Source organism: Schistocerca cancellata, chromosome 10, assembly GCF_023864275.1.
Source record: "Schistocerca cancellata isolate TAMUIC-IGC-003103 chromosome 10, iqSchCanc2.1, whole genome shotgun sequence".
Lineage (NCBI taxonomy): Eukaryota > Metazoa > Arthropoda > Insecta > Orthoptera > Acrididae > Schistocerca > Schistocerca cancellata.
This window is the reverse complement of record NC_064635.1, coordinates 31,662,297-31,686,618: the sequence shown is the minus strand read 5'-3', so window position 1 is coordinate 31,686,618 and position 24,322 is coordinate 31,662,297. Positions and strand designations below refer to the sequence as shown.

General features: G+C 40.6%; 1 protein-coding gene across 1 annotated transcript in view; it reads left to right on the top strand.

Moving 5' to 3' along the window:
- The window catches only part of LOC126106457 (zinc finger FYVE domain-containing protein 1-like), a 113,793-nt gene that overhangs the window by 69,873 nt on the left and 19,598 nt on the right, over positions 1-24,322 (top strand). Inside the window, exons 8-11 of the mRNA XM_049912744.1 lie at positions 3,441-3,614; positions 5,336-5,498; positions 17,167-17,331; positions 22,411-22,651. Coding sequence (XP_049768701.1) covers positions 3,441-3,614; positions 5,336-5,498; positions 17,167-17,331; positions 22,411-22,634 — 726 coding nt within the window. The 3' untranslated portion in view covers positions 22,635-22,651. The remainder of the gene's footprint in view (positions 1-3,440; positions 3,615-5,335; positions 5,499-17,166; positions 17,332-22,410; positions 22,652-24,322) is intronic.

Genomic DNA, 24,322 nt, shown 5'->3' with positions numbered 1-24,322 from the left:
TCTAATATTTGCATCTATTAAGAAGGGTGAACAGAGATCTATCTACTTGGATGTCCTCAATCCAATCCCAAAGTTAATTCAGTATACTATAAACACAAATTTTGTTCATTAGACAACTGTGAAAACTGAATCAAATGCCTTCCACCTCCCTTGCCCCCCCCCCCCCCCCCACCCCTCTTTAAATATCATTATACAACAGCAAGTGAATTACATTCCAATTTACCATGAACCCAGAGGTAAAGGTGATCACTGGCATGGAACACTGTGCAAATGTATCCAAGTAACAAAGGTGAAGGTATCTTTGATTTGTCACTGTGAAACGACATTTAAGACTAGGAGGAACTGTACTATGACTCAGTCACAAACTAACTTCCAAATAATACAGGGTGATCAGTCCTTAACGCAACTGCCTGTTATGCATTTTTTTGCTTTACTGGTACCCAACTAGTGGTGGGGAGTATATTTCCCCTCCGCTGCAAGGTCTTTGTTTGTGTAGAATTGTTGGGATACTAACATGTTTCTTATGCGACAGAATACAGTGAATTGAATGAAAGTGTTTACAGAGAAATGGTGAAATATAAGTACTCTATCCCACTCGAAGTATTAATGTGTATTTCATATGTGCGTACAGAATCGGCATGCACTGTAAGGAGATTACTTCAAGAAGAATTTCCAGATGTTCAGGTTCCTAATCCGAGTAAGATTCATTTATTGATAAATAAATTTTATGAAACGGGAAGTGTTCTTGACAGGAGACATGACAACCACATCCAGTACTCACAGAAGAAACTCTCGATAACAATGGGCATTTATGTGCTTAATCATATGTTTATTTGATGTAAAGAAATGTTACCATAATGCTGCCAGATCCTTATGAATGAATTAACATATCAGCTACACAAAGTGGACCTTGAGTATTCAATGAAATCTCTTTCGAGTGGACTACTTTACTGTTCAAAATCTCACTTGTTGCTGAAATGACTAATTGCCTAGTATTACCTTCTCCCTTAGTTAGAAATTATTCTGGAGGGATTGATATATGAAGTGTTTTGTAAATGATAGTCTAAGCTATGCTAATTTTACTTTCCACGATTCACCAAGACATTGCAAGAGCTGTTGCAGGTCCTGTTCGTTTTGTTGTAATGCCTCTAGATGACAGCATTGTGCTGAATGAATATAGCTTACTTCAGTGAATTTAGTCAATTGTTAAAAACCAGTGGGAAATCTGTGTAGCATCAGACGAACAGTGTGTGCACACTTTTAAGGAAAGCACAAAGAGTGTTTGAGACTAACTGTTGCAGCAGTGTGTAACTGCATTTATAGGATACAGAAGTCTTTTTTGTCAGTTCATATGTATTGTAGTCATTAAGTAGTAGTCATTTTGTGATAGAATGTGTTACAATTAGTCTTTTTCGTCAGTTACATCCACCCAAATCAAAGACTTGAACCTAGCACCCACAATTTTACAAAACTCAAAATAGCAGTCCATTTGTGTGTTTTCAACTGCATACAAGGGGTACTAAAAAAACAAATTATTTTTTTAAAAGCTATATATTTTTAAATTTTTTACAAAACTGCCTTATCCCTCTCAAAATACTCTCCATTACAACTAATTTATTTGTCCCATTGGTGCTTCCATTGTTCAAAACACTTTTTGTGGTCATCTTTAAAAATGGCTGACAACTCCTCCCTCATTTTTGTCTTGGATTCTTCAGTGTTGTGAAATTGGTATCCTTTCATGCCCTTTTTCATGTGTGGAGATATGAAAAAATCACACAAGGCTGGGTCAAGCAAGTAAAGTGCATGGGGCAGCAGAACCATGCCACTTTAAGCCAAAACAGAGACGATTGTGTGTGCAGGTGCATTGTCATGGTAGAAGAAATCTTACGTTAAAGTTTGCTGAACTGAGCTCCAAGATAACCCACTAATCTCAGACAGTTGTTCAGTTGTCTGTTGACGGTCTGTGAACACATGATCTCGAATTTTGTCAATATTTTCTTCAATTCGGGCAGTTGATGGATGTCCAGAATGAGGTCTGTCATCGATCGATATGTCACCATTTTTAAATCGAGCCAACAACTATTACACTCGAGGTTTTCCCAAAGCGTCATCTTGGTAAGCTTGTTTCAACATTTAAACTGTTTCAGCAGCACTTTTACCAAGTAGAAAGCAAAATTTCAGAGCTGCACATTGTTCATTTAAACTTGCCGTAATAAAAACTGAAACAAAAAAAAGAGCGCTAGCAAAAACAATCACAACAAGTGAACAGAACAAGCAAGGTCGACAACACAGGTGGTACTGAACTGGCAATGAGTTGTGCTGTACATGCCTGCAGCAGATGCAGAAGGAATATGAATCTTGAAAATTATCTGTTGAACTTTAAAATCTTATATCATTTTAAGTTTCTAATTTTTCAGGTTTATGTAAATTATAGTAGTATAAAGCCCCCAAGTACAGGGATGTTCCAGACAGTAATGATCTACTTTTTTCTCAACTGCCAACAATTTTGCAGATGAAGAGCACAAAGTGTGTACTCTTTGAAGTTTCCCAAGTGTGTGACAAAATTTCCATTTCCTCCAATAATGTAGCTGCTTCAGTGTTTCAAAATGGCACCTGTAAATGACATGCATTACAAGCAGCGTGCCTTCGTTGAAACATTTGTGTGAAGTGTATGGAGCACGAGCTGTTGTCAAGAAGACGTTCGGTTACTGCACACAGACGGTGAAGCCACCAGAAGGCAGTTTGATGGAATTCCACTGTTTGCAGCAAGTTGGGGAGACTGTTTGTAGCTGTCACACTAGACACAGTGCAGCATGCGGATGTTTTCATTCGCAAGGATCGACGCATTATGACTTAACAGTTGGCATTGCTGCTGTCAATCAGCAAAAGAAGTGTTGAAGCAATTAACCACACTCTTGGATAGTCAAAAGTGTGAGCGTCATGAAAAAGGGTTGATTAGTGCTATTCCACCCGCTCTACAGCCCTGACCTAGTTCTCTAGGACTTCCATTAAGGGATAGCATTCGTGGAAGACATTTTGAGAAGTACACAGTGGAGAAACGGCTTCGTGACCAGAGCAAGGACTGTTACCGATATGGCATACATGCCTTTGGCTGTTGCCAAAGAAAGGCCATATGCCAGAATGAGATTAATGTGGGAAAAAAGGGGTGTAGATAAAATATCATTGGTTCATTGTGTGATTTTTATTAGATGGGATAAATAATTGTGAAAGAAAAAGAATGTGGAGTATTACTTTCTTGGTGACCCTCATCCGCGTGTGTGTGTGTGTGTGTGTGTGTGTGTGTGTGTGTGTGAGAGTGAGTGAGTGAGTGAGTGAGTGAGAGAACAAGCTAGTGAAGGTATTGTGCACACAATTGAACTTACACACAGGAATGAAGTGTCATTTGTCTTAGTGTGTAGTAACAGAAGTCTCATTGGCAGGGTACAGGTGGTAACCTCATCGGCACACAGAACGCCGCCCGCAAAGTCCTCGATGGTGTTAACTACATATCGGAAGCAGTGGCGAGTGTCGGGTCACCGCCTACACGGCTCCTCTCCTCCTGGGTCACAGACCAGATTGCTCCACGCTATTGGAAGCCTAACAATGAAATAAAGGTAAGCAGTTGTTGTTAATGTGGCCATCATTCACATGAGCCTCATACTTTCTGAAGCTTTGATCGGACAGATTTCTTATATGTGTTAATTATTGTAGGCTTCTCTGTACACTCCATAAGGATAACAGTCAGTCATTTGTGTAAAATGTTATGAGCTGGAATTTTCTGTGAACTGTCTCAGACATTGCTGTGTAAGCTGCAATATTCTTTTGAAGGAAATTAAGCAATTGCAAAAGCATAATGATTAACTTATATTCAACTAATATGAGTAAAGAGTGTTTTACATAGCTCCATCAGTTTGGATAAGGAATATCGTTCCGGTTGCAGATAAATCACTGCTGGTAGAACACAGGATTTGATACTGGGTCCACTGCATTCTCAGTTGATGTAAATTATCTTCTCATTTGTTTTTGTATAGTAGCAATAGTTCTCTTTGCTGACATTGCAAGTAATACGATGCAGTCCATTAACATAAGTAATTGTACATATACTGTTGGTTCAATTATTGATTGATTTTCTGTAAATGACCTGTCATTCAGAAACATTGAGTTTCGTACAGTTCTTTACGAGATAGAATGGAATTTTTGGAATTCTGTGAATCACAGGATAGCATTGAGGAAAGTAAAAATTAAAACAGAAGTTCCAAATTCCTGCATGTGCACATTGATCAACATGTTAAATCAAATAGCATATTGTAAAAGTATACTGCAACCAAGCAAATATGCTGCCTTTTGTTGTTGACTTCTGCAATCAAGAAAATATACTGTCTTTTGTTTTTGACTTCAGTGATAAAAATTTCAAATATTTAATTTATGTACTGGATTGACAGTAATCTTTGTTAGACTGTAAATAAAATATTGGGAAACTGAAAAAAATTTATTAGAACCGTTTTAGAACTACACTTTTGTATTACTGCTGTACATAATCATTATTCATATTTGAATATCTTAATTAATCATAAAGTACTGTCTGAATGAAATTTGTCTGTCTGAGATGGCAGCCACCTTCTGGCAGCAGCTTGAAGTTTTTCATCAGATTCAAAATGTTGGGAGCAAAGCAACATTTCATGTGCTCGGCAAGTCTTGATGTTCAGTAGATCTTCAGAAATATCTGATATGACCTGATACAGAAGTTATTGCATTTTCTAGGCAATTTGTGGCCAAACATTGTTGTGCAAAAACACAACAGTGGTGGTCAAGAGACTGTGATCTGAATGACTTGCTTCTGTTTTCTAAATGTCTCACAGTAGGCTTCAGAATTCATTAGCCTGCCTTGTACCACAAATGAGATTCCTTTAGCTTATCACCAAATGATAGCCATAACTTTCTGGCCTGAGGGAGTTGGGAATTCTTTTTGGTTTGTTTGAGCAGGGTGGTATGAATGCTGTTGGTTGAGTCTTTTGGTTATCAAAAAGAAGTTTTGGAACTCAACAAGCACCAAAATTCTGGTACTCCAATTATTTAGGTGCAGTCTCATTCAAAACACACAAATCTGAGGAAAGTTGTCCAGTGGATGAAATATAGTGAAATACAGATTTTCATGATTTTTTTTTTATTTTATTAGCTCCATTTTGAAGCTTTTTGAACTTGTTTACTTGCCCTTCTGTTGGCTATATCAAGGCATGTTAACTGATGTCAATGTGGCTCTTCCCTATTTTTGTTTTCATGTTTGTCTGTATTCTCTGAATTTTAGTAAGATATTCTTACCTGTGTGTGCCACCAGGACTGCAGCAACTGCCACACAGTTTTCGAGATGGGCGATACCAAGCACCACTGCAGGGCGTGTGGCGAGGGGGTGTGTGAGAACTGCTCAAGTCATCAGATGGAGGTTCCAGAGCGGGGCTGGCATTACCCTGTCCGGGTGTGCGATGAGTGCTACAGTAAAGGTATGTAAACATCTGCAAAGTGCAGCTCCTCACTGTGCCCTGTGTAGTGAATCCAGGTTGTTACATGTTCGATGTTCAGGGCAGTCGAAACTGACTAATCTATGAAACAGTCCTGCAATACAGACATAACTTTTAAACATTATGTATCTACTGTCACTTCAACCATTCTTCTCTATTTTCTGTTGCCCTCGTTACTTCTTGTTAATTTTGACACTGTGTTGCCTACAGTAAATCGTATTTCATTTTCTGTCCATTTTCTTTTCTCAAATATTTACTTAGACTGTATTTGCTAGAACTTATTGCACCTAAATAAATGTTCAGAATTTCATTTGCCTTTTCTAAATAGTTACTATAATTTTTTCAGTCATTGGTTTCTTTCAAGCAATTTTCATTGCAGTTTCTTTCTGCGTTTTCCAAAGCTACATTTCCATCACTTCTATGCACTTCCTGTTTGTCTTCTATAGTGTCCAGTTTTTACAGCCATACACAAGCACTTTCAAAATAAATGTTTTGACGAAAATTGTCCGTGCTCTCTTATTCTGTGCTGACTGCCTTCGTTGATTGGAAGCACATTTCACTGTTGGAATTCATTTATCTTACTTCCACACTCCCATCTCTTTGCCTGCTTTAGTTAAGCTAACTAAATAACAAAATGTATCAATCTTTTCTATTTTACTTCTTTCAATTTTTATGTTAGGTGTCTATCATGCATTTGAATTTTTAAAATATTAATCTTAAGTTAATTCTTTTTTCAGAGTGGGTAAAGGATGTGTACGGGTACAAAACTCCAAAATTAAAGTAAAATGATCATTAAAACTTGACAAAAACTTTGGTCTGTAAATTGGAAGTGGAAACCCATATTCACCAACCTGTCAGTACTTGAAAATCTGTAGTAAACTATTTGTCTGCTACCACTAACAAGGGGAGGGCACAGGATGGGTCTCACTGATTTGGCCCAAACTGTGAGAGTAGAAGCAGGCAGACGATCCTTAAACTATCTAGAGTGTCTCACCTTAGTGGGACATCGGACAAAGTAAAGATTTTAGAGCAGAGTGTGACAGAGTTTTGGACGGTGGTGGTGAAGTAAGTGGCATGGGTCAAGCACACGGACTGGTAATTCGGTGACTTTGGTTTGATTCTTGCTGCTAACCCCCCCTCCCTTTGCAATGTTAACCTATTAATTATAAAATTTAAACAGTTCAGTTGATATACATGAAATTAATATCTGCATATACATGATTACTCTGCAAATAACACTTAAGTGCCTGGCAGGTGGTTCTTTGAACCACCTTCAGACTATTTGTCTATTGATTCATCCTAATAGTGCATGAGAAAAATGGACACTGAAATCTTTCTGTACAAGCCCTTGATTTCTGGTATTTTATTGATGACCATTTCTCGTTACATTGGTTGGCGACAATTGGCTATCTTCGCCTGCAGAGAAGAATGTTGCTGATTGAATTTTCTTGAAAACATCTCTCAGTGAAAAATGCCTTTGTTTTAATGGTTGCCACCCCACTGTAATTACTGTATCCTTGACACTCTCCCCTCTATTTCACAATAATACAAAATAGACTGCCCTGCTTCGAATTTTTTTATGTCCTCCTTCAATCCTATCCACTATGGATCCCATAGCGCACAGCAATAATCTTAGAAGAGGACGGACAAATGTAGTGTAGGCAGTGTTTTTAGCAGACCTGTTGCATCTTCTAAGCCGTCTGCCAATAAAATGAAGTCTCACTGGTTGCCTTTCCATACAACATTATTTATTTGATCATTCCAGTGTATGTTTATATTTAAAAAGGAATTGTTTTAAATGATTCATTTGTGATGTAATTTCAAAAATTTTCTGGGATTTTGTAACGGTCTCTACAGCTGTGAACAGTGTCTCGTTATGTGTCTGCGGTGATTTTTCCTTAAAAGTTTATTAGTTTATTGAAAAACTTAAACCTGACAAGAATTTTCTGCCAGTGAAATAATTGCCAAAAACAACAAAATTTGGTGAAGATTTTAAAAAATTAAAAAGCTCAGTGAAATAATTGCCAAAAACAACAAAATTTGGTGAAGATTTTAAAAAAATTAAAAAGCTAACTCTCTCTCTCTCTCTCTCTCTCTCTCTCTCTCTCTCTCTCTCTCTCTCTCGCCCGCTCCCTCCCTCTCTCGCCCGCTCCCTCCCTCTCTCGCCCGCTCCCTCCCTCTCTCGCCCGCTCCCTCCCTCTCTCGCCCGCTCCCTCCCTCTCTCGCCCGCTCCCTCCCTCTCTCGCCCGCTCCCTCCCTCTCTCGCCCGCTCCCTCCCTCTCTCGCCCGCTCCCTCCCTCTCTCGCCCGCTCCCTCCCTCTCTCGCCCGCTCCCTCCCTCTCTCGCCCGCTCCCTCCCTCTCTCGCCCGCTCCCTCCCTCTCTCGCCCGCTCCCTCCCTCTCTCGCCCGCTCCCTCCCTCTCTCGCCCGCTCCCTCCCTCTCTCGCCCGCTCCCTCCCTCTCTCGCCCGCTCCCTCCCTCTCTCGCCCGCTCCCTCTCTCCCTCCCTCTCTCGCCCGCTCCCTCTCTCCCTCTCTCTCTCGCCCGCTCCCTCTCTCTCTCTCTCTCTCTCTCTCTCTCTCTCTCTCTCTCTCTCTCTCTCTCTCTCGCCCGCTCCCTGTCTCTCTCTCTCTCTCTCTCTCTCTCTCTCTCTCTCTCCCTCTCTCTCTCTCTCTCGCCCGCTCCCTCTCTCTCTCTCTCTCTCTCTCTCTCTCTCTCTCGCCCGCTCCCTCTCTCTCTCTCTCTCTCTCTCTCTCTCTCTCTCTCTCTCGCCCGCTCCCTCCCTCTCTCTCTCTCTCTCTCTCTCTCTCTCTCTCTCTCTCTCTCTCGCCCGCTCCCTCTCTCTCTCTCTCTCGCTCGCTCGCTCGCTCGCTCGCTCGCTCTCTATCTATCTATCTATCTATCTATCTATCGCTCGCTCTCTTTCTCTCTCTCGCTCTCTCGCCCACACTTAATTTTACTGAATGCCATCCTATTTTATTTGTAACAGGTTCCTTCTTCACCTACATACTTGGACGACGGCAATTACAATCCTAATGAATATTCCTCCCATAATTTTATGTCTTTGGCTGATAAGGAGAAAGTCATCAGTTTTCCTGATGATCATCCAAAATGGAAGTTCCCATCATTAAAAGCACAATTATCAATCTTGAAGGAAAAAAAAAGAGTATTATCTTCAAATTTTGAGGAAAGAAATGGAACAAAGTGACACTAGTAAAGACAAAATTGCCTTCATCAGTTCTGAAACATGGAAAAAATTTCAGGGTGCGGGAGACTCTTATGAACAAGTGATGACAAGAATATAACAACTGTGGGAAATGGCAGTGGTATTCCCATAATTGTAAGGAAAATTTTAGTTTATTACTAGTGGTACCTTGGTAAAGAGCTTCAAACATAAACGCAACAGTGAAAAATCACTACATTCGCCTTTCAGAAATGATGTCGTAACTTTGTAAGAAGCAGCGTAAACAGCAAAGAAGTTTTATATGCAGATGACACACAATGCCAAACTTCAGCCTTGATCACATAATTAACAATGACCAGACTGATGCCAGTATGAATCAGTGTATAACAGGACACTGGATTAGTTAAAAAACTCAAACTCTTCTAAACCACCTACACTTATACAGTCCTGTACAGTTTAACACTTCAGGGAAACTGTTACACCATGTATTTTTATGTATGGAAGAGCGTGCTGACAAACTTGGTCCTTGAGCTACAAACTGTTACACCATGTATTTTTATGTATGCAAGAGCCTGCCGACAAACTTGGTCCTTGAGCTACTAGTGGGGGGGCTGTGTCAGCTGCTGGTTCCACACAGCCAATGATGGAGCAGTGGCAGATTGCATGTTGTTATGCAAGAGATGAAAGAATGCCATCACATTCTCACATCTGTATATTTGTGAAATCTGTGTGTTCAGAAATAAAGGAAAAACACCTGTGTTCTCAAGTCCTATCATAACCAGAGCCTTGGAAATTACGACGTATTTGGAAGAAACACCCAAATATCTACATCTCTACCTATACTCTGCAAACCACCGTGGAGTGGTCCCATTGTACCAGTTATTAGGGTTTTTCCCCATTCCATTCATGTGTGGAGCATGGGAAGAATGATTGTTTAAATGCCTCTTTGTGTGCTGTAACTAATCTGATCTTGTCCTCACAGTCCCTACGTGAGCAACACATAGGGGATTGTAGTACATTTCCAGAGTCATCAGTTAAGCCAGTTCTTGAAATTTTGTAAGTAGTCTTTCTTGGGGTAGTTTACATTGATCTTCAAGAGTCCACCAGTTCAGTTCTCACCATCTCTCCTACAGGTCAAACAAACCCATGACCATTCATGCACGTTTCTCTGTATACGTTCAATATCCCCTGTTCGTTATAATTTTTGTGGATCTCACACACTTGTGCAATATTCTAGAGTCATGTGAGTGATTTGTAAGCAATCTCCTCTGTAGACTGATTGCATTTCCCCTGTATTCAACCAATAAATTGAAGTTTGCCACCTGCTTTACCTACAACTTAGCTTATGTGATAATTCCTATTTCATATCCCCCGCCCCTTCCCCATGAACCATGGACCTTGCCGTTGGTGGGGAGGCTTGTGTGCCTCAATCATACAGATAGCCGTACCGTAGGTGCAACCACAACGGAGGGGTATCTGTTGAGAGGCCAGACAAACGTGTGGTTCCTGAAGAGGGGCAGCAGCCTTTTCAGTAGTTGCAGGGGCAGCAGTCTGAATGATTGAATGACCTGGCCTTGTAACACTAACCAAAACGGCCTTGCTGTGCTGGTACTGCGAATGCCTGAAAGCAAGGGGAAACTACAGCTGTAATTTTTCCCGAGGGCATGCAGCTTTACTGTATGATTAAATGATGATGGCGTCCTCTTGGGTAAAATATTCCGGAGGTAAAATAGTCCCCCATTCGGATCTCCGGGCGGGGACTACTCAAGAGGACATCGTTATCAGGAGAAAGAAAACTGGCGTTCTACGGATTGGAGTGTGGAATCGGGCAGGTAGGTTAGAAAATTTAAAAAGGGAAATGGATAGGATAAAGTTATATATAGTGGGAATTAGTGAAGTTCGGTGGCAGGAGGAACAAGACTTTTGGTCAGGTGAATACAGGGTTATAAATACAAAATCAAATAGGGGTAATGCAGGAGTAGGTTTAATAATGAATAAAAAAATACAAGTGCGGGTAAGCTACTACAAACAGCATAGTGAACACATTATTGTGGCCAACCAGACGTTGTACAGAGATTCAGGGAGAGCATAAGGGAACAATTGACAGGAATGGGGGAAAGAAATACAGTAGAAGAAGAATGGCTAGCTTTGAGGAATGAAATAGTGAAGGCAGCAGAGGATCAAGTAGGTAAAAAGACGAGGGCTAGTAGAAATCCTTGGGTAACAGAAGAGATACTGAATTTGATTGATGCAAGGAGAAAATACAAAAATGCAGTAAGTGAAGCAGGCAAAAAGGAATATAAACATCTCAAAAATGAGATCGACAGGTAGTGCAAAATGGCTAAGCAGGAATGGCTAGAGGACAAATGTAAGGATGTAGAGGCTTATCTCACGAGGGGTAAGATAGATACTGCCTACAGGAAAATTAAAGTGACCTTTGGAGAAAAGAGAACCACTTGCATGAATACCAAGAGCTCAGATGGAAACCCAGTTCTAAGCAAAGAAGGGAAAGCAGAAAGGTGGAAGGAGTATATAGAGGGTCTATACAGGGGCGATGTTCTTGAGGACAATATTATGGAAATGGAAGAGGAGGTAGATGAAGATGAAATGGGAGATATGATACTGTGTGAAGAGTTTGACAGAGCACTGAAAGACCTAAGTCAAAACAAGGCCCTGGGAGTAGACAACATTCCATTAGAACTACTGACAGCCTTGGGAGAGCCAGTCCTGACAAAACTCTACCATCTGGTGAGCAAGATGTATGAGACAGGCGAAATACCCTCAGACTTCAAGAAGAATATAATAATTCAAATCCCAAAGAAAGCAGGTGTTGACAGATGTTAAAATTACTGAACTATCAGTTTAATAAGTCACAGCTGCAAAATACTAACGTGAATTCTTTACAGACGAATGGAAAAACTGGTAGAAGCCGACCTCGGGGAAGATCAGTTTGGATTCCGTAGAAATGTTGGAACACGTGAGGCAATACTGACCGTACGACTTATTTTAGAAGAAAGATTAAGGAAAGGCAAACCTACGTTTCTAGCATTTGTAGACTTAGAGAAAGTTTTTACAGTGTTGACTGGAATACTCTCTTTCAAATACTGAAGGTGGCAGGGGTAAAATACAGGGAGCAAAAGTCTATTTACAATTTGTACAGAAACCAGATGGCAGTTATAAGAGTCGAGGGACATGAAAGGGAAGCAGTGCTTGGGAAGGGAGTCAGACAGGGTTGTACCCTCTCCCCAATGTTATTCAATCTGTATATTGAGCAAGCAGTAAAGGAAACAAAAGAAACGTTCGGAGTAGGTATTAAAATCCATGGAGAAGAAATAAAAACTTTGAGGTTCGCCGATGACATTGTAATTCTGTCAGAGACAGCAAAGGACTTGAAAGCAGTTGAACGGAATGGACAGTGTCTTGAAAGGAGGGTATAATATGAACATTGACAAAAGCAAAACGAAGATAATGGAATGTAGTCTAATTAAGTCGGGTGATGCTGAGGGAATTAGATTAGGAAATGAGACACTTACAATAGTAAAGGAGTTTTGCTATTTGGGGAGCAAAATAACTGACGATGGTCGAAGTAGAGAGGATATAAAATGTAGACTGGCAATGGCAGGGAAAGCGTTTCTGAAGAAGAGAAATTTGTTAACATAGAGTATAGATTTAAGTGTCAGGAAGTCGTTTCTGAAAGTATTGGTATGGAGTGTAGCCATGTATGGAAGTGAAACATGGATGATAAATAGTTTAGACAAGAAGAGAATAGAAGCTTTCAAAATGTGGTGCTACAGTAGAATGCTGAAGATTAGATGGGTAGATCACATAACTAATGAGGAGGTATTGAATAGAATTGGGGAGAAGAGGAGTTTGTGGCACATCTTGACCGGAAGAAGGGATCAGTTGGTAGGACATGTTCTGAGGCATCAAGGGATCACCAATTTAGTACCGGAGGGCAGCGTGGAGGGTAAAAATTGTAGAGGGAGACCAAGAGATGGATACACTAAGCAGATTCGGAAGGATGTAGGCTGCAGTAGGTACTGGGAGATGATGAAGCTTGCACAGGATAGAGTAGCTGGAGAGCTGCATCAAACCAGTCTCAGGGCTGAAGACCACAACAACAACAACAACAACATCCCTACAAAGTGTTACACCTAGGTATTTGTATGAATTGGTGATTCCACCTGTGACTCATTGATATTATAGTCACATGATACTGCATTTTTGCCTTTTGTGAAATGCACAATTTTACATTTCTGAACATTTAAAGCAAGTTACCAATAGCTACACCACTTTGAAATCTTATCAAAATCTGACTGAATATTTATGTAGCTTCTTTCGTACAGTGCTTCGTAATCGATAACTGCATCACCTGCAAATAGCCTGAGGCTGTTGTGTATATTGTCCTCAAAAATCATTAATACACAACATGAACAGCAAGGGACCCAACATACCTCCATGGGGCACATTGGAAATTACCTCTACATTTGAAGACAACTCTCCATCCACAGTAACCTGCTGCATCCTCCCTACCAAAAAATCCTTAGTAAAGTCACTAATTTTCTTTATAGTCCCTACTACTGCTCTTTTGACAATTAGTGTAGCTCTGCTACTGAATAAATGGTTTTCAGAAATATGCTACCTGACTGCCTTGATCCACGTCTTTGATTATGTCATGTGAGAAAAGTTTGAGTTGGGTCTTGTTTGATTGATGTTTTCAGAAACTGTGCTGGTTGGCATTCTGTTTTTTTGTTCAAGGGATCTATGGTAGATCATAGTTGGAGGAGGGGCGAACCAGCCACAAATTCAGTATGGAGTCTGATAAGGATTCCATCGGGCCGCAGCAAATTGTTCAGTTTCAATGATTTCAACTGTTTCTCAACACTAATGACATTAACACTTATTTCACTTGTGTTTTCATTGGTCCGGGGATTAAATTGGGGCAATTCTCCTGGGTTTTGATTTGTTAAAGAACATTTGACAAGAATTTCAGCTTTTAGTTTGCTACCCTCAGTTTCAGTTCATGTCTCATTCGCAAGTGATTGGGCCATAACTTCGGTTCCACTAACAGCTTGTACACATGATAAGAATTTCTTTGAGTGTTGTGAAAGCTCACTAGACATTATTCTGCTACAGTTGTCATTGAAGACTTCACACATTGCTCTTTTGACAGCCCCAAATGTGTTTCAGCATCACCCTAACTATATTAGTACACTTTGTTTTATAAATATTATGCAGCAGTCTCTGGCCCCTTAGATGTTTCTTTACAGTGACTGTATGTCATGTTGAAATGATAATTAAATCAAGACCCTACACTGTGGTCAGGCGTTGATATACATCAACCAGGACAGTTGAAAATGTGTGCCCCGACCGGGACTCGAACTCAGAATCTCCTGCTTACATGGCAGATGCTTTATCCATTTGAGCCACCGAGGGCACAGAGGATAGTGTGACTGCAGGGACTTGTACCTTGCACGCTCCCTGTGAGACCCACATTCACAACTTAATGTCCACACACTACATTCGTAGTGCTCCTACCCATTACACTCATTACTCATGGCAGACAATGTTACCGAGTCCTGTAAGAGTTCGGGCAATACATGTGCATCAACACAGAAGAAGGACGTCAATGTCCGGTTAGTCGTAACCATATGAAGATGGTATCTGTTCTTTCGGACGTGTCCAAAAGAACAGATACCATCTTCAAATATGTTTGGCATGTTGCTCCCCCCCCCCCCCCCCTTCCCTCCCCAAACAGGAACTGTTCTCCTGAGTACATATCTATCTAGAGCATGGTCAACTATTCTTTCAAACTTGATCCATAGTTCCTAAACATGCTCCTCTGCTGTGCTGAAAGTTTCAGGTTTCTCTCATAGATATGATATTACTGATTTTTTATATACTTTACCTGACATACATACCTGATACATGTTTTAGTTGTCCTATGTACTTTGGTAATCTTCGTTGCCACAACTGCATCGTGGTCACTGATACCAGTTTTGATGCAGACATCCTAGAAGAAGTCGGGTCTATTTATTGTCATGAGGTCCAGTCTATTTCCATTGTGTGAAGAGTTCCACACTATCTGTTCTAAGTAGTTTTCAGAGAATGTTTCAGTAATTTCCCAATTGATTGTTGCACAATTAAAGTCTCCATCGATGATTACAGTATGATTTGGGAGCTTATTTGTAAGTGAATTGAAATTTTCTCTAAAATTTTTGGTTACATCAGGAGAGGAATCTGGGGGTATTAGGATGGTCCAATTACCATTTTATGCCCACCCTTGATTCTGAGACTTGCCCAAAGAATCTTACATGCAGCTTCAGTTTCTATCTTAGTGGATTGAAGTTTCCTGTCTACTGCAATAAATGCTTCCCTTCCTTTGCGGTTAGCCTTTCCCTTCGATATACACTTACATTTTCCCTAAAAATCTCGTTGCTGTCAATTTCAGGTTTCAGCTAGCTTTCTGAATCTAGTAGTGTGTGAGCTTCATTGCTTTGCAGGAATGCTTCAAACTCTGGCAATTTGTTGTGAATGGTTCAGCTGTTAACTACTAGGATTTTACTACTCTCACCTGTGGTGGACAATCCTTTGTATCTTACACTAATATTTCTGAGTGTCCTACAGCTGTCATTATCTGGGCTGGATGGAGAGTCGCCTAATGTAAAAATCCCTTGCATCCACCTCACGCACAGTCAGCTACCTGGGTAACAGCCTCTGATGTGTATTGCACACCTGACCCGTGTAAGGGGGCCCTACAGTTCTCTACCCTGTGGTGCAAGTCCAGGAAGTGACAGCCCTGCTTGTCACAGAATCTTTGAAGTATATGGTTCAATCCTTTCACTCTACTCCGAAACAGGGGCCCACAATCAGTTCTGGGGACAGTGCTGCAAATTGTGAACATCATTAAGACTCTATGTGCAAGACCGGTCCTCTCAACCTTCTCTGCCAGTTGATGGAATGATCAGAGTATGACCTGGGAGCCTAGACGACAGGCAGGGTTTGTTCTAACGTGTGACACAGTCTGCAGTTGGGTGCAACCTGTTCTCTCAGTGGCTGCCAGTTAGTCTGTTCAACATGTTGAATGATGCCCCCAGGCATACATGCTGAGTGCACCTGGTGGTCTTTCCTGCCCCTTGGTGCCAATTCCATACATGGAAATTATAGTTGTGACAACCAAGATCATGAATTTCACTGCTGCTCGTATATAGAAATACATGGAGTCTTTTCTTGCCTCTCATTGGTTAGACGAGACTTGTCATCCAGATAATGATAACAGTGATGGTGGGGGTGATCTCAGAGATGATTGGCTTAGTTAGTAAACAAAAAAAGAAATGAAGATAAAAATTAATGTAAACAATTTTTCTTTTTGTTTATTTTATTTCTCCTTGTATTATTAAAATGTACACACCAATAAATGACACAAGTGTACAATAGCTATAATGTTCACTTTTTAGGCAGTCACTTTATATCAATAAAAGAGTTTGTAATTTTCATTAGAATAAGTTAAAAATAAACAATTTTGTGACGAGCCTTTTGAAGAAAAGGGGGGGGGGTGCTTATATTCAGGTAAGTATGGTATACCTCGATTCATTCCACAGCCTTCTTGTTGTAATCTGCAGAACACAATGAATGAATTATATGAGGGTAATCCCAAAAGTAAGGTCTACTATTTTTTTATAAGTACATAGGCCTGTTTATTTCTGCAGTGGTTTAGATCAGTTTACAGCTTGAACATTTAGCTATTTTTCGACATAATCACCATTTCTATTGACGCATTTTTGTAGACACTGTGGCAGTTTTTGTATGCCCATGTCCTACCAGCTCTCCGCCAAGCTGTTTAAAAAGTTATGAACCTCTTCTTTCACCTCGCCGTCGGAGCTGAATAGCTGGGACCACAATTAATGTTGACAGGTACTGTGAGACTCTGAAAAAACTCAAATGGGTTATTCAGAACCGGTGAAGAGGAATGTTGAGCAAGGGTGCACACATTCTCCGTTACAACGCTCGCTCACTCATCGCTCGGCAAACCGTTGCTCTGAGTGTCTGCAACAGTTTCAGTGGAACATAATCACCCATCCACCTTATAGTCCTGACTTGGCATCCAGTGACTATCGCCTGTTCCCTAGGTTAAAAGAACATTTGGTCAGAAAGCGATTCAGCTCCGACGACGAGGCGAAAGAAGAGGTTCATAACTTTCCGAACAGCACGGCGGCGAGCTGGTATGACATGGGCATACAAAAACTGCAACAGCGTCTACAAAAATGCATTGACAGAAATGGTTATTATGTCGAAAAATAGCTAAATGTCAAGCTGTAAACTGATGTAAACCATTGTATAAATAAACAGGTATATTTACTTATAAAAAAGATAGGAGTTTTTACTTTTGGGATTACCCTCATAGTTTTCTTTGACATGTACAGTATAGAATGAAGACAGTGGGCTGCACTGTGCTACTGTCGTTGCAGCTCAGAGTGAGAAACAGCAGCAGCCACAACAGCAGCAGCGAGCTCCACAGCAGCAGGCTGTCAGCCAGTCGGCCGAGGAGGAGGCTGAGGTGCGTGCCCGCAAGGTGGGAGAGGCGGTCATCAGCACCCTGAGCAGTGTCGCGGCAGTGCTGGAGTACCCGAGAGGTCAGTGTCTCGAGTCAAAGCTTGTACAGTTAGTAGAAAGCTTTTTAGAGTTGGCACGCATGTGAACCACAAAAAAAAACTAAGAATATAAAAAAAGGCTTCATCGTGTGGGGTGAGGCTTTCAGTATTTAAAATGGCATTAGTTTTACAGTTTGCATATTTTTGTATCTGTAGTCCAGAGACTGGTTTGATGCAGTTCACTGTGCTATTCCATCCTGCACAATTGTCTTTATCTCTGTATAATAGTGCAGCCTGCATCCCCTGGACATTCTTGATATTTTTGAGCCTTGGACACACTCTACAACTTTTCCATCCTTCATTTCCTTGCATAACCAAATTAACTGTTGATTAATGCTTAAGAATGTGTCCTATCAAACTTAACCCTTTTATTGGTCATGTTCTGCCAAAATGATATTTTCTTCTCTGTTTGTTCTGTGGGTCTTCATTGATTACCCAGCCTAACATTCTAATCTCGAACATTCTTGTGTAGCACCATATTTTGAGAACTTCTGTTGTCTTCACATCTCTACTGTTGTCGTCCACATTTCACTACTGTATTAGGTGACACTCCAAACTAATTCTTACAGGAAAGCTTTCTGGTTGTTGCTGGTCTGCATCTTATATCCTGTCTACATTGGCCGTCATCAGTGTTTTTGCTGCCGAAATATCACAGCTCTTCTACTACTTTTACTGTATCATTTCCTGGTCATATTACCATAGTATCACATAACTCAATTCTACTATACTCAATTACATGTCATACTTTTATCAATATTTGTCTTATAATCTCTTTGTAAGACACTAATCCTTTGCTGCTTTTTCTACGTACAGATTGGACAACATGTCTCATTCCCTTCTTAGTTTCTGCATCACTTCTGTATCCAGTTCTTGTAACTGCAGTTTGGTTTCTGTACAATTGCATATAGCCTTTTGCTCCTAATATTTTACCCTGATAACTTCAGAATTTCAAATAGTGCATGCCAGTCAACTTTGTCAAAAACTTTTCCCAAATCTACAAATAGGATAAATAAGGGTTCTAACATAACTTGCTGGAAGGATAGGAATTCAGCAATCAGTCACAATCCCATTGGTTTTTTATTATTCGAGCATTGTTGAGCTTTCAGATGTGAATAGCCGTCTTCAGTTTCGTATGAAATAAGAGTTGGTGATAACTTGTTGGGACAATGTTGCCTCACATATTAATACATTTCTGCAGAACTGAAACTGATATTTCTCCAGGTATCAAAACCCCTTTATATATCATTTCAAAAAACTACACTTTCATTGTGATGTCATCATTGCTGCATCTCAGTCAGTAAAATGACAAATACATTATACGGGAGATGCAACAAAACACAATTAAGCATTTCTGAGCACAACAATGAGTTTTATGGTGGTTTGTTTTCAAATTTGTGTCACTGAAGCAGTCATTAATGTGGAGTCTTCAAATGTGGTCAGTCACAAACCCCCAGCCAGAGGAACCATGTAGCGTACTGAATTTTACAGTCACGTGTTGGAAGAATATTGAACAGTGATTTGCAAGGTGGAAATGACATCCAACATTGAAGTATTCGTGAAAGTTGAAGTTTTATTTGAATCTTGTGGTATTATGATGCAATAATACCTTTTTGAAAATGGATAGAATAAAAGAATGGCGGACTCGCAAACCATTGTGATGAACTTCACGCATCCAATCATAAAATGTTTGGACAACACGGTTATGGAGTAACAGCAATTAGTATAAATTAACTTAGTATTAAGAAAACAGTCTTAATCGCATTTTTTATTTCTTTAGTGCCGACTGGTTTCAGCCCATCGCAGGGGCCACTTCAGGGCGAACATATGGTCGATTGCTGGTGGCGCAACATCTACCGAGGTCTCCTGCCACACCTTAGTAGAAGTGACGCCACCAGCAGTAGACCGTATGTTCGCCCTGAAGATGGCCCCTGCGATGGGCTGAAACCAGTTGGCACTAAATAAATAAAAAATGTGATTAAAACTGTTTTCTTAATACTAAGTCAATCATAAAATAATACTAGTGATGAAACAGCCTATCATCGGCAAGTAGGAGGGTGGTTATTAACAATCTAAAGCAAAGTGGCTGGAGCCTGACAGCACAATCACGATACTTCCTTTGAACGATGTTACAGCAGACATTTGTATGATTGAAGACATTCCTAGCAGTAACGGCCTGTTGTACTTTGTCAGTCTCTGTTTGCAAGTCTGTGCATTATTCGTGTACATCAGGTACGAGCTTCACAAGCACCTGCTGATTTCTTGACCACTTATCTTTCATGTACACAATCTCCTCGCTTTGAGCTTATTTTTATTACTACTTAATTTAGTGAACACTATGAATTCTTTCAATCTTTCCGTTGCTCATTTGTAATTTAAGCAAGGCTGGATTTAATTTCTTTCTATTAAGCAAGAACTTTGATATGTAAATCTGAATGTTTGTGTAAATTATGTCAGTGTATCCCTAAACTGCTTCTGAAATTTAAGTGCACTCTTCTTGAGTTGATTTTCTAACCTTTCAAGCCTTTGATTATTTTTATTTCATTCTCATTTCAGGTTGTGAGGTAATTAAGTGGTTCTTTGGTTCAGATGGCTCTGAGCACTGTGAGACTTAACTTCTGAGGTCATCAGTCCCCTAGAACTTAAAAGTACTTAAACCTAACTAACCTAAGGATATCACACACATCCATGCCCGAGGCAGGATTCGAACCTGCGACCGTAGCGATCACGCGGTTCCAGACTGTAGCACCTAGAACCGCTCAGCCACCCCGGCCGGCCAGTGGTTCTTTGTTGAATAGTTTATTCCCAGATTTTGGTTCATATTATTGTTTATTTGCTTCATATACTCAAACAACTGACTTAAGATCAATAGTTGCCTATTTCTGCCTGTAGATATGGTTGTTTTCATTGTTGAGTTTGTTACTGGTTTTCCCAAGTTTGTTACTACCACAATTTAAGTTACTGTTATTTAACAGAATTCCTGAACTGTTTTCAGAGTCAACATTTACAGCTGAATTGTCTTGCATACTGATATCTCTTACACTCATGATATTATCTTCACTGTTAGCATTCATTGTTAATGATATCACTCGACCTGTTATTTCTATAAGTTATACCTGCTCACAGTTTATAGTTCACAGATTGTCATTCAGTACCCTTCCCCTTATCGCATATGGATTGTTTAATCACAATTGTTGTTTAATGATTGGCTGGACGATGTTCATTAAGCACGATGTATGGACATGCCACTATTTGTTTATTCAGTCATCTGTCAAAAGGTATTACTGAATCATGTAATTAAATCGTGCCATGAGATTTGAATAGAGCTTCAACTTTCAATTTTTTTTCAATCTTGGACAACATTCCCTATGTGTGAATTACTGTTCAACATTCTTCCAACACACGACTGTAAAATTTAGTACTCTTCTTGTCTTTCTCTGAGTGGGAGTTCACGACCGACCACATCTGTAGATAGCATATTTATGACACAAGCGCTGGCAAGTGCATGAAAGCAAGCAACCGTTAAAATTGGTGTTGAGCCCATAGGAGCTTAACTGCATGTTATTGCACCTCCCAGAGGTTGTATTTGTTCTTGCATCAATCAAGATACAGAAACAGTGACTGCACATACCAAAAAAAAAAAGAAATTGAATTTGACCATTTATGAAAATCAACCTGGTGGGACAAATGTGTTCTACAAAGCAAAGTAAAATTTTTGTTCGTAGAGAAGAGAATCGAAGGGTTTGAGATGTGATGCTATACCAGGATGTTGAAAATTGGATGGATTGATAAAACATGATGATGATCTTCACTGAATCGATAAGAGGAACATATGGAAAATACTGACAGGGGGGACAGGATGATGGGACATATGTTAAAGCGTCAAGGAATAACCTTCATGGTATTAGAGGGAGCTGTAGAGGGTAAAAAATATGTGGGAAGACAGAGACTGGAATACATCCAGCACATAACTGAGAACATAGGGTGCATGTGTGCTACTCTGGGAGGGAAGGGTTGTTACAGAAGAGGAATTTGTGGTGGGCCACAATAAACCATTCAGGAGACTTATGACCCCAAAAATAAAGCACTTTATCAGAATGCTAAATACACAAACAAAATAACGAATCAGTATTAAACATATTTATTCTCATGACAAAGAAAACCATGGAAAATCCCATACTAAAAAAATCTACTCACCAAGCAGCAGCAGAACACACACATAAGACTGTTGTGCTCTACAAGCTTTTGGAGCCAGCAGCTCCTTCTTCAGGCAGAAGGGTTAAAGGGGAAGGAAGAAGGGTGAAGGAAATGGACCTTTCCTTCTCATGCCGTAAGGTAAGTCCTCCCTGACCTGCGGTTCTGGGTGACTTTCCCAAAATGTACTCCTTTCCCTAGACCTCTCCAGACCTTTTCCTTCACCCTTCTTCTTTCCCCTTCAACCCTTCTGCCTCAAGGAGGAGCTGCTGGCTCAGATAGCTTGCCAGTCACAAAAGTCTTTTATGTGTGTGTTCTGCTGCTGCTTGGTGAGGAGATTTTTTTTTTTTTTTTATCTATCCAATTGAATACGGTCTATAATCTCTAAGGAAACATGATTACTCATTTTGGACATTCTTGGAATGGCGAAGGTGATGATTTAATTTGGTGTACAGTGCCACCTACGTACCCACCCCACTTGCTTTCTCACAGCTTTGTATATATCCGTAGTATTTTTCACTGAGTTTTTATAGTTTTTTTTACTAGAGTGCGGTATTAGATGATTTGGGACATGCTACATCTCAAAGTTCAAAACTATGTATTACTGTAGTATATGTTCCATCAGACACAAAAGTGTTAAGTGAAACACGGACCACTTTATATCCAGTTTGAGGTAGTGACACTACTTGGGGATCACAGGGGTTGACTGTTCAAAATTACTTCTCTCAGCATTCAGCTATTGGATATAGGAGACAGGCTGAATTGGCATCACCTCATTAAAGCTGCTCTGTGAGCAGTGTTAGATATACTGCCATACATGTCATCTAAGACAGCTATTGGGTCGATGACTACGATGACTTGTTTTGGCAGACCTGATAAAAGAGAGTGCCCGGCCGAGCTACTGGCAGCCGGATGGAGAGGCGACGGGTTGCAACTGCTGCGGTGCCGCGTTCGGTCCACGCCTGTCGCTGCACCACTGCCGCGATTGCGGTCGTGCTGTCTGCCGGGACTGCTCGCAGAGCCGACGGCCTGTGCCCATCCGAGGCTGGGACACGCCTGTCCGCGTTTGTGACTCGTGCATTAAGAAGGCCTAGCAGGACGCTGACATCAGGTAATTTTAACACGTTTTCTTGTTCTCATTTTCTGCTCTCGCTGTAGCGAGTGTCTTTTTCATTGCTGCTAATAATGAAATAACATACCAGTTTCACAAAAAAAAGTGCACATCGGAGTTAAATTTCAGTTGGAGAGAGGATTAAAGTCCAGGAAGAAGAAATAAAAACTTTTAAAGTTTTCCAGTGGCATCATAATTGCATCAGAGACAGTAAAGGATTTAGGAGAGGTATTGAGCAGAATGGATAGCGCCTTGAAAAGACGTTATGAGGTGAACATTAACAAAAGTTAAACAATGCTAATCGAATTTATCCAATGTAAATCAAGAAATTCTGAGGGAGCTATATTAGAAAGTGAGGCACTGAAGCTAGTAAGTGTTTTCTTGTTTGGTCAGTGAAGTAACTGCTGATGGATGAAATAGAGGGGATATATGACAGTCGCCCAGAAAATAATGCCTTACTTTTTGTCCCTTCAACATTTATTCATTGTGCAGTGCGAAGCTTACAGACTTGAAAGAACGATATTATCTACACACCCTAATTTTCCTTGTAATCAGTACTGTGGCCTCCTTCCAGTTAGAAACAAGGATCTACGTGCCCTATCGGCACCAGTCCTTGTTCTGGTAATTTTTTCACTGTGCGTATCCTCATCATCCTCAAAATACCTTCCACAAAAGCTGCCCTTCAGTGGACTGAACAAGTGGAAGTCCGAGGTAGTTAGGTACAGAGTCATAGGGTGGACAGGGTAACAATGACATGTTCAGAAGTCCTCGGACCTATGTGCAGTTATGTTAGCTGAGGAAAAATTGATAATTTTGTATTTAGTCTGTCTCAGTTGCGTGAATGTGCAATTTATTGCTCATTCTCAAACCACACAACTTAGCTGTAAGTAGTTACACAGCTTGATGCCAAACGGCACACACTGCTTCATACAAGAAAGGCAAATGGTGAACAACACAAATGCTCATTGGTATGACAACCTCTGTGTAACTGTTTCACCTGAATGACACAATCACATTGTGAGACTTTTCCAGTACAGTCATGCTGCTGCTCGCCCATCGCTATTTGCTTATCCTTGTGTAAAGACTGTGTCAGTCTGTCCCTGGTTAGTATACCAGAAGATTGTGTCTCAGCTCTGCACAATACGACACACATCCACACCAGAATGAGTTCCCAACAGCAGTGAAGCGGATGCCCCCTAGTACCGAAGTGTGAGCATGTCAGTGTCGTGGACAACATTACACCCTCCTGAGTGTGGACCTAAAATGCTAGCACAGACAGAACATTCCCACTTGGCTAGTGTGTTCTCCTTGGTGTGTTTTCATGTGGGCTTTCAAACACTGAAACCTACACTGTGAAAAGATCTCAAGTGGGTGCAAGCCCCTCAAAACACATTTCTGGCCGTGTGTCCGTACGATCTTTTCTGCTGGAGGGATAGCTTCGTGCAGTTTGTCCCCATTTAGCAAAATCACCCTGTTTATATGTCTGTAAAGTTCTGGTTTAAGGTGCAGTAGTTGTTGTTAGAGCCTTTCCAAATGTTATGTTACATGATGTTTGCTTATGTCTGCCCACAATAGCCATCTGTGTGCACTGTGAATTGTCAGCTTGTGTGGTTGGTTTGTTGGTGACCCTAATTACAATGAGCTGTTCCCTGTGTGGAGATCTCTCATTTG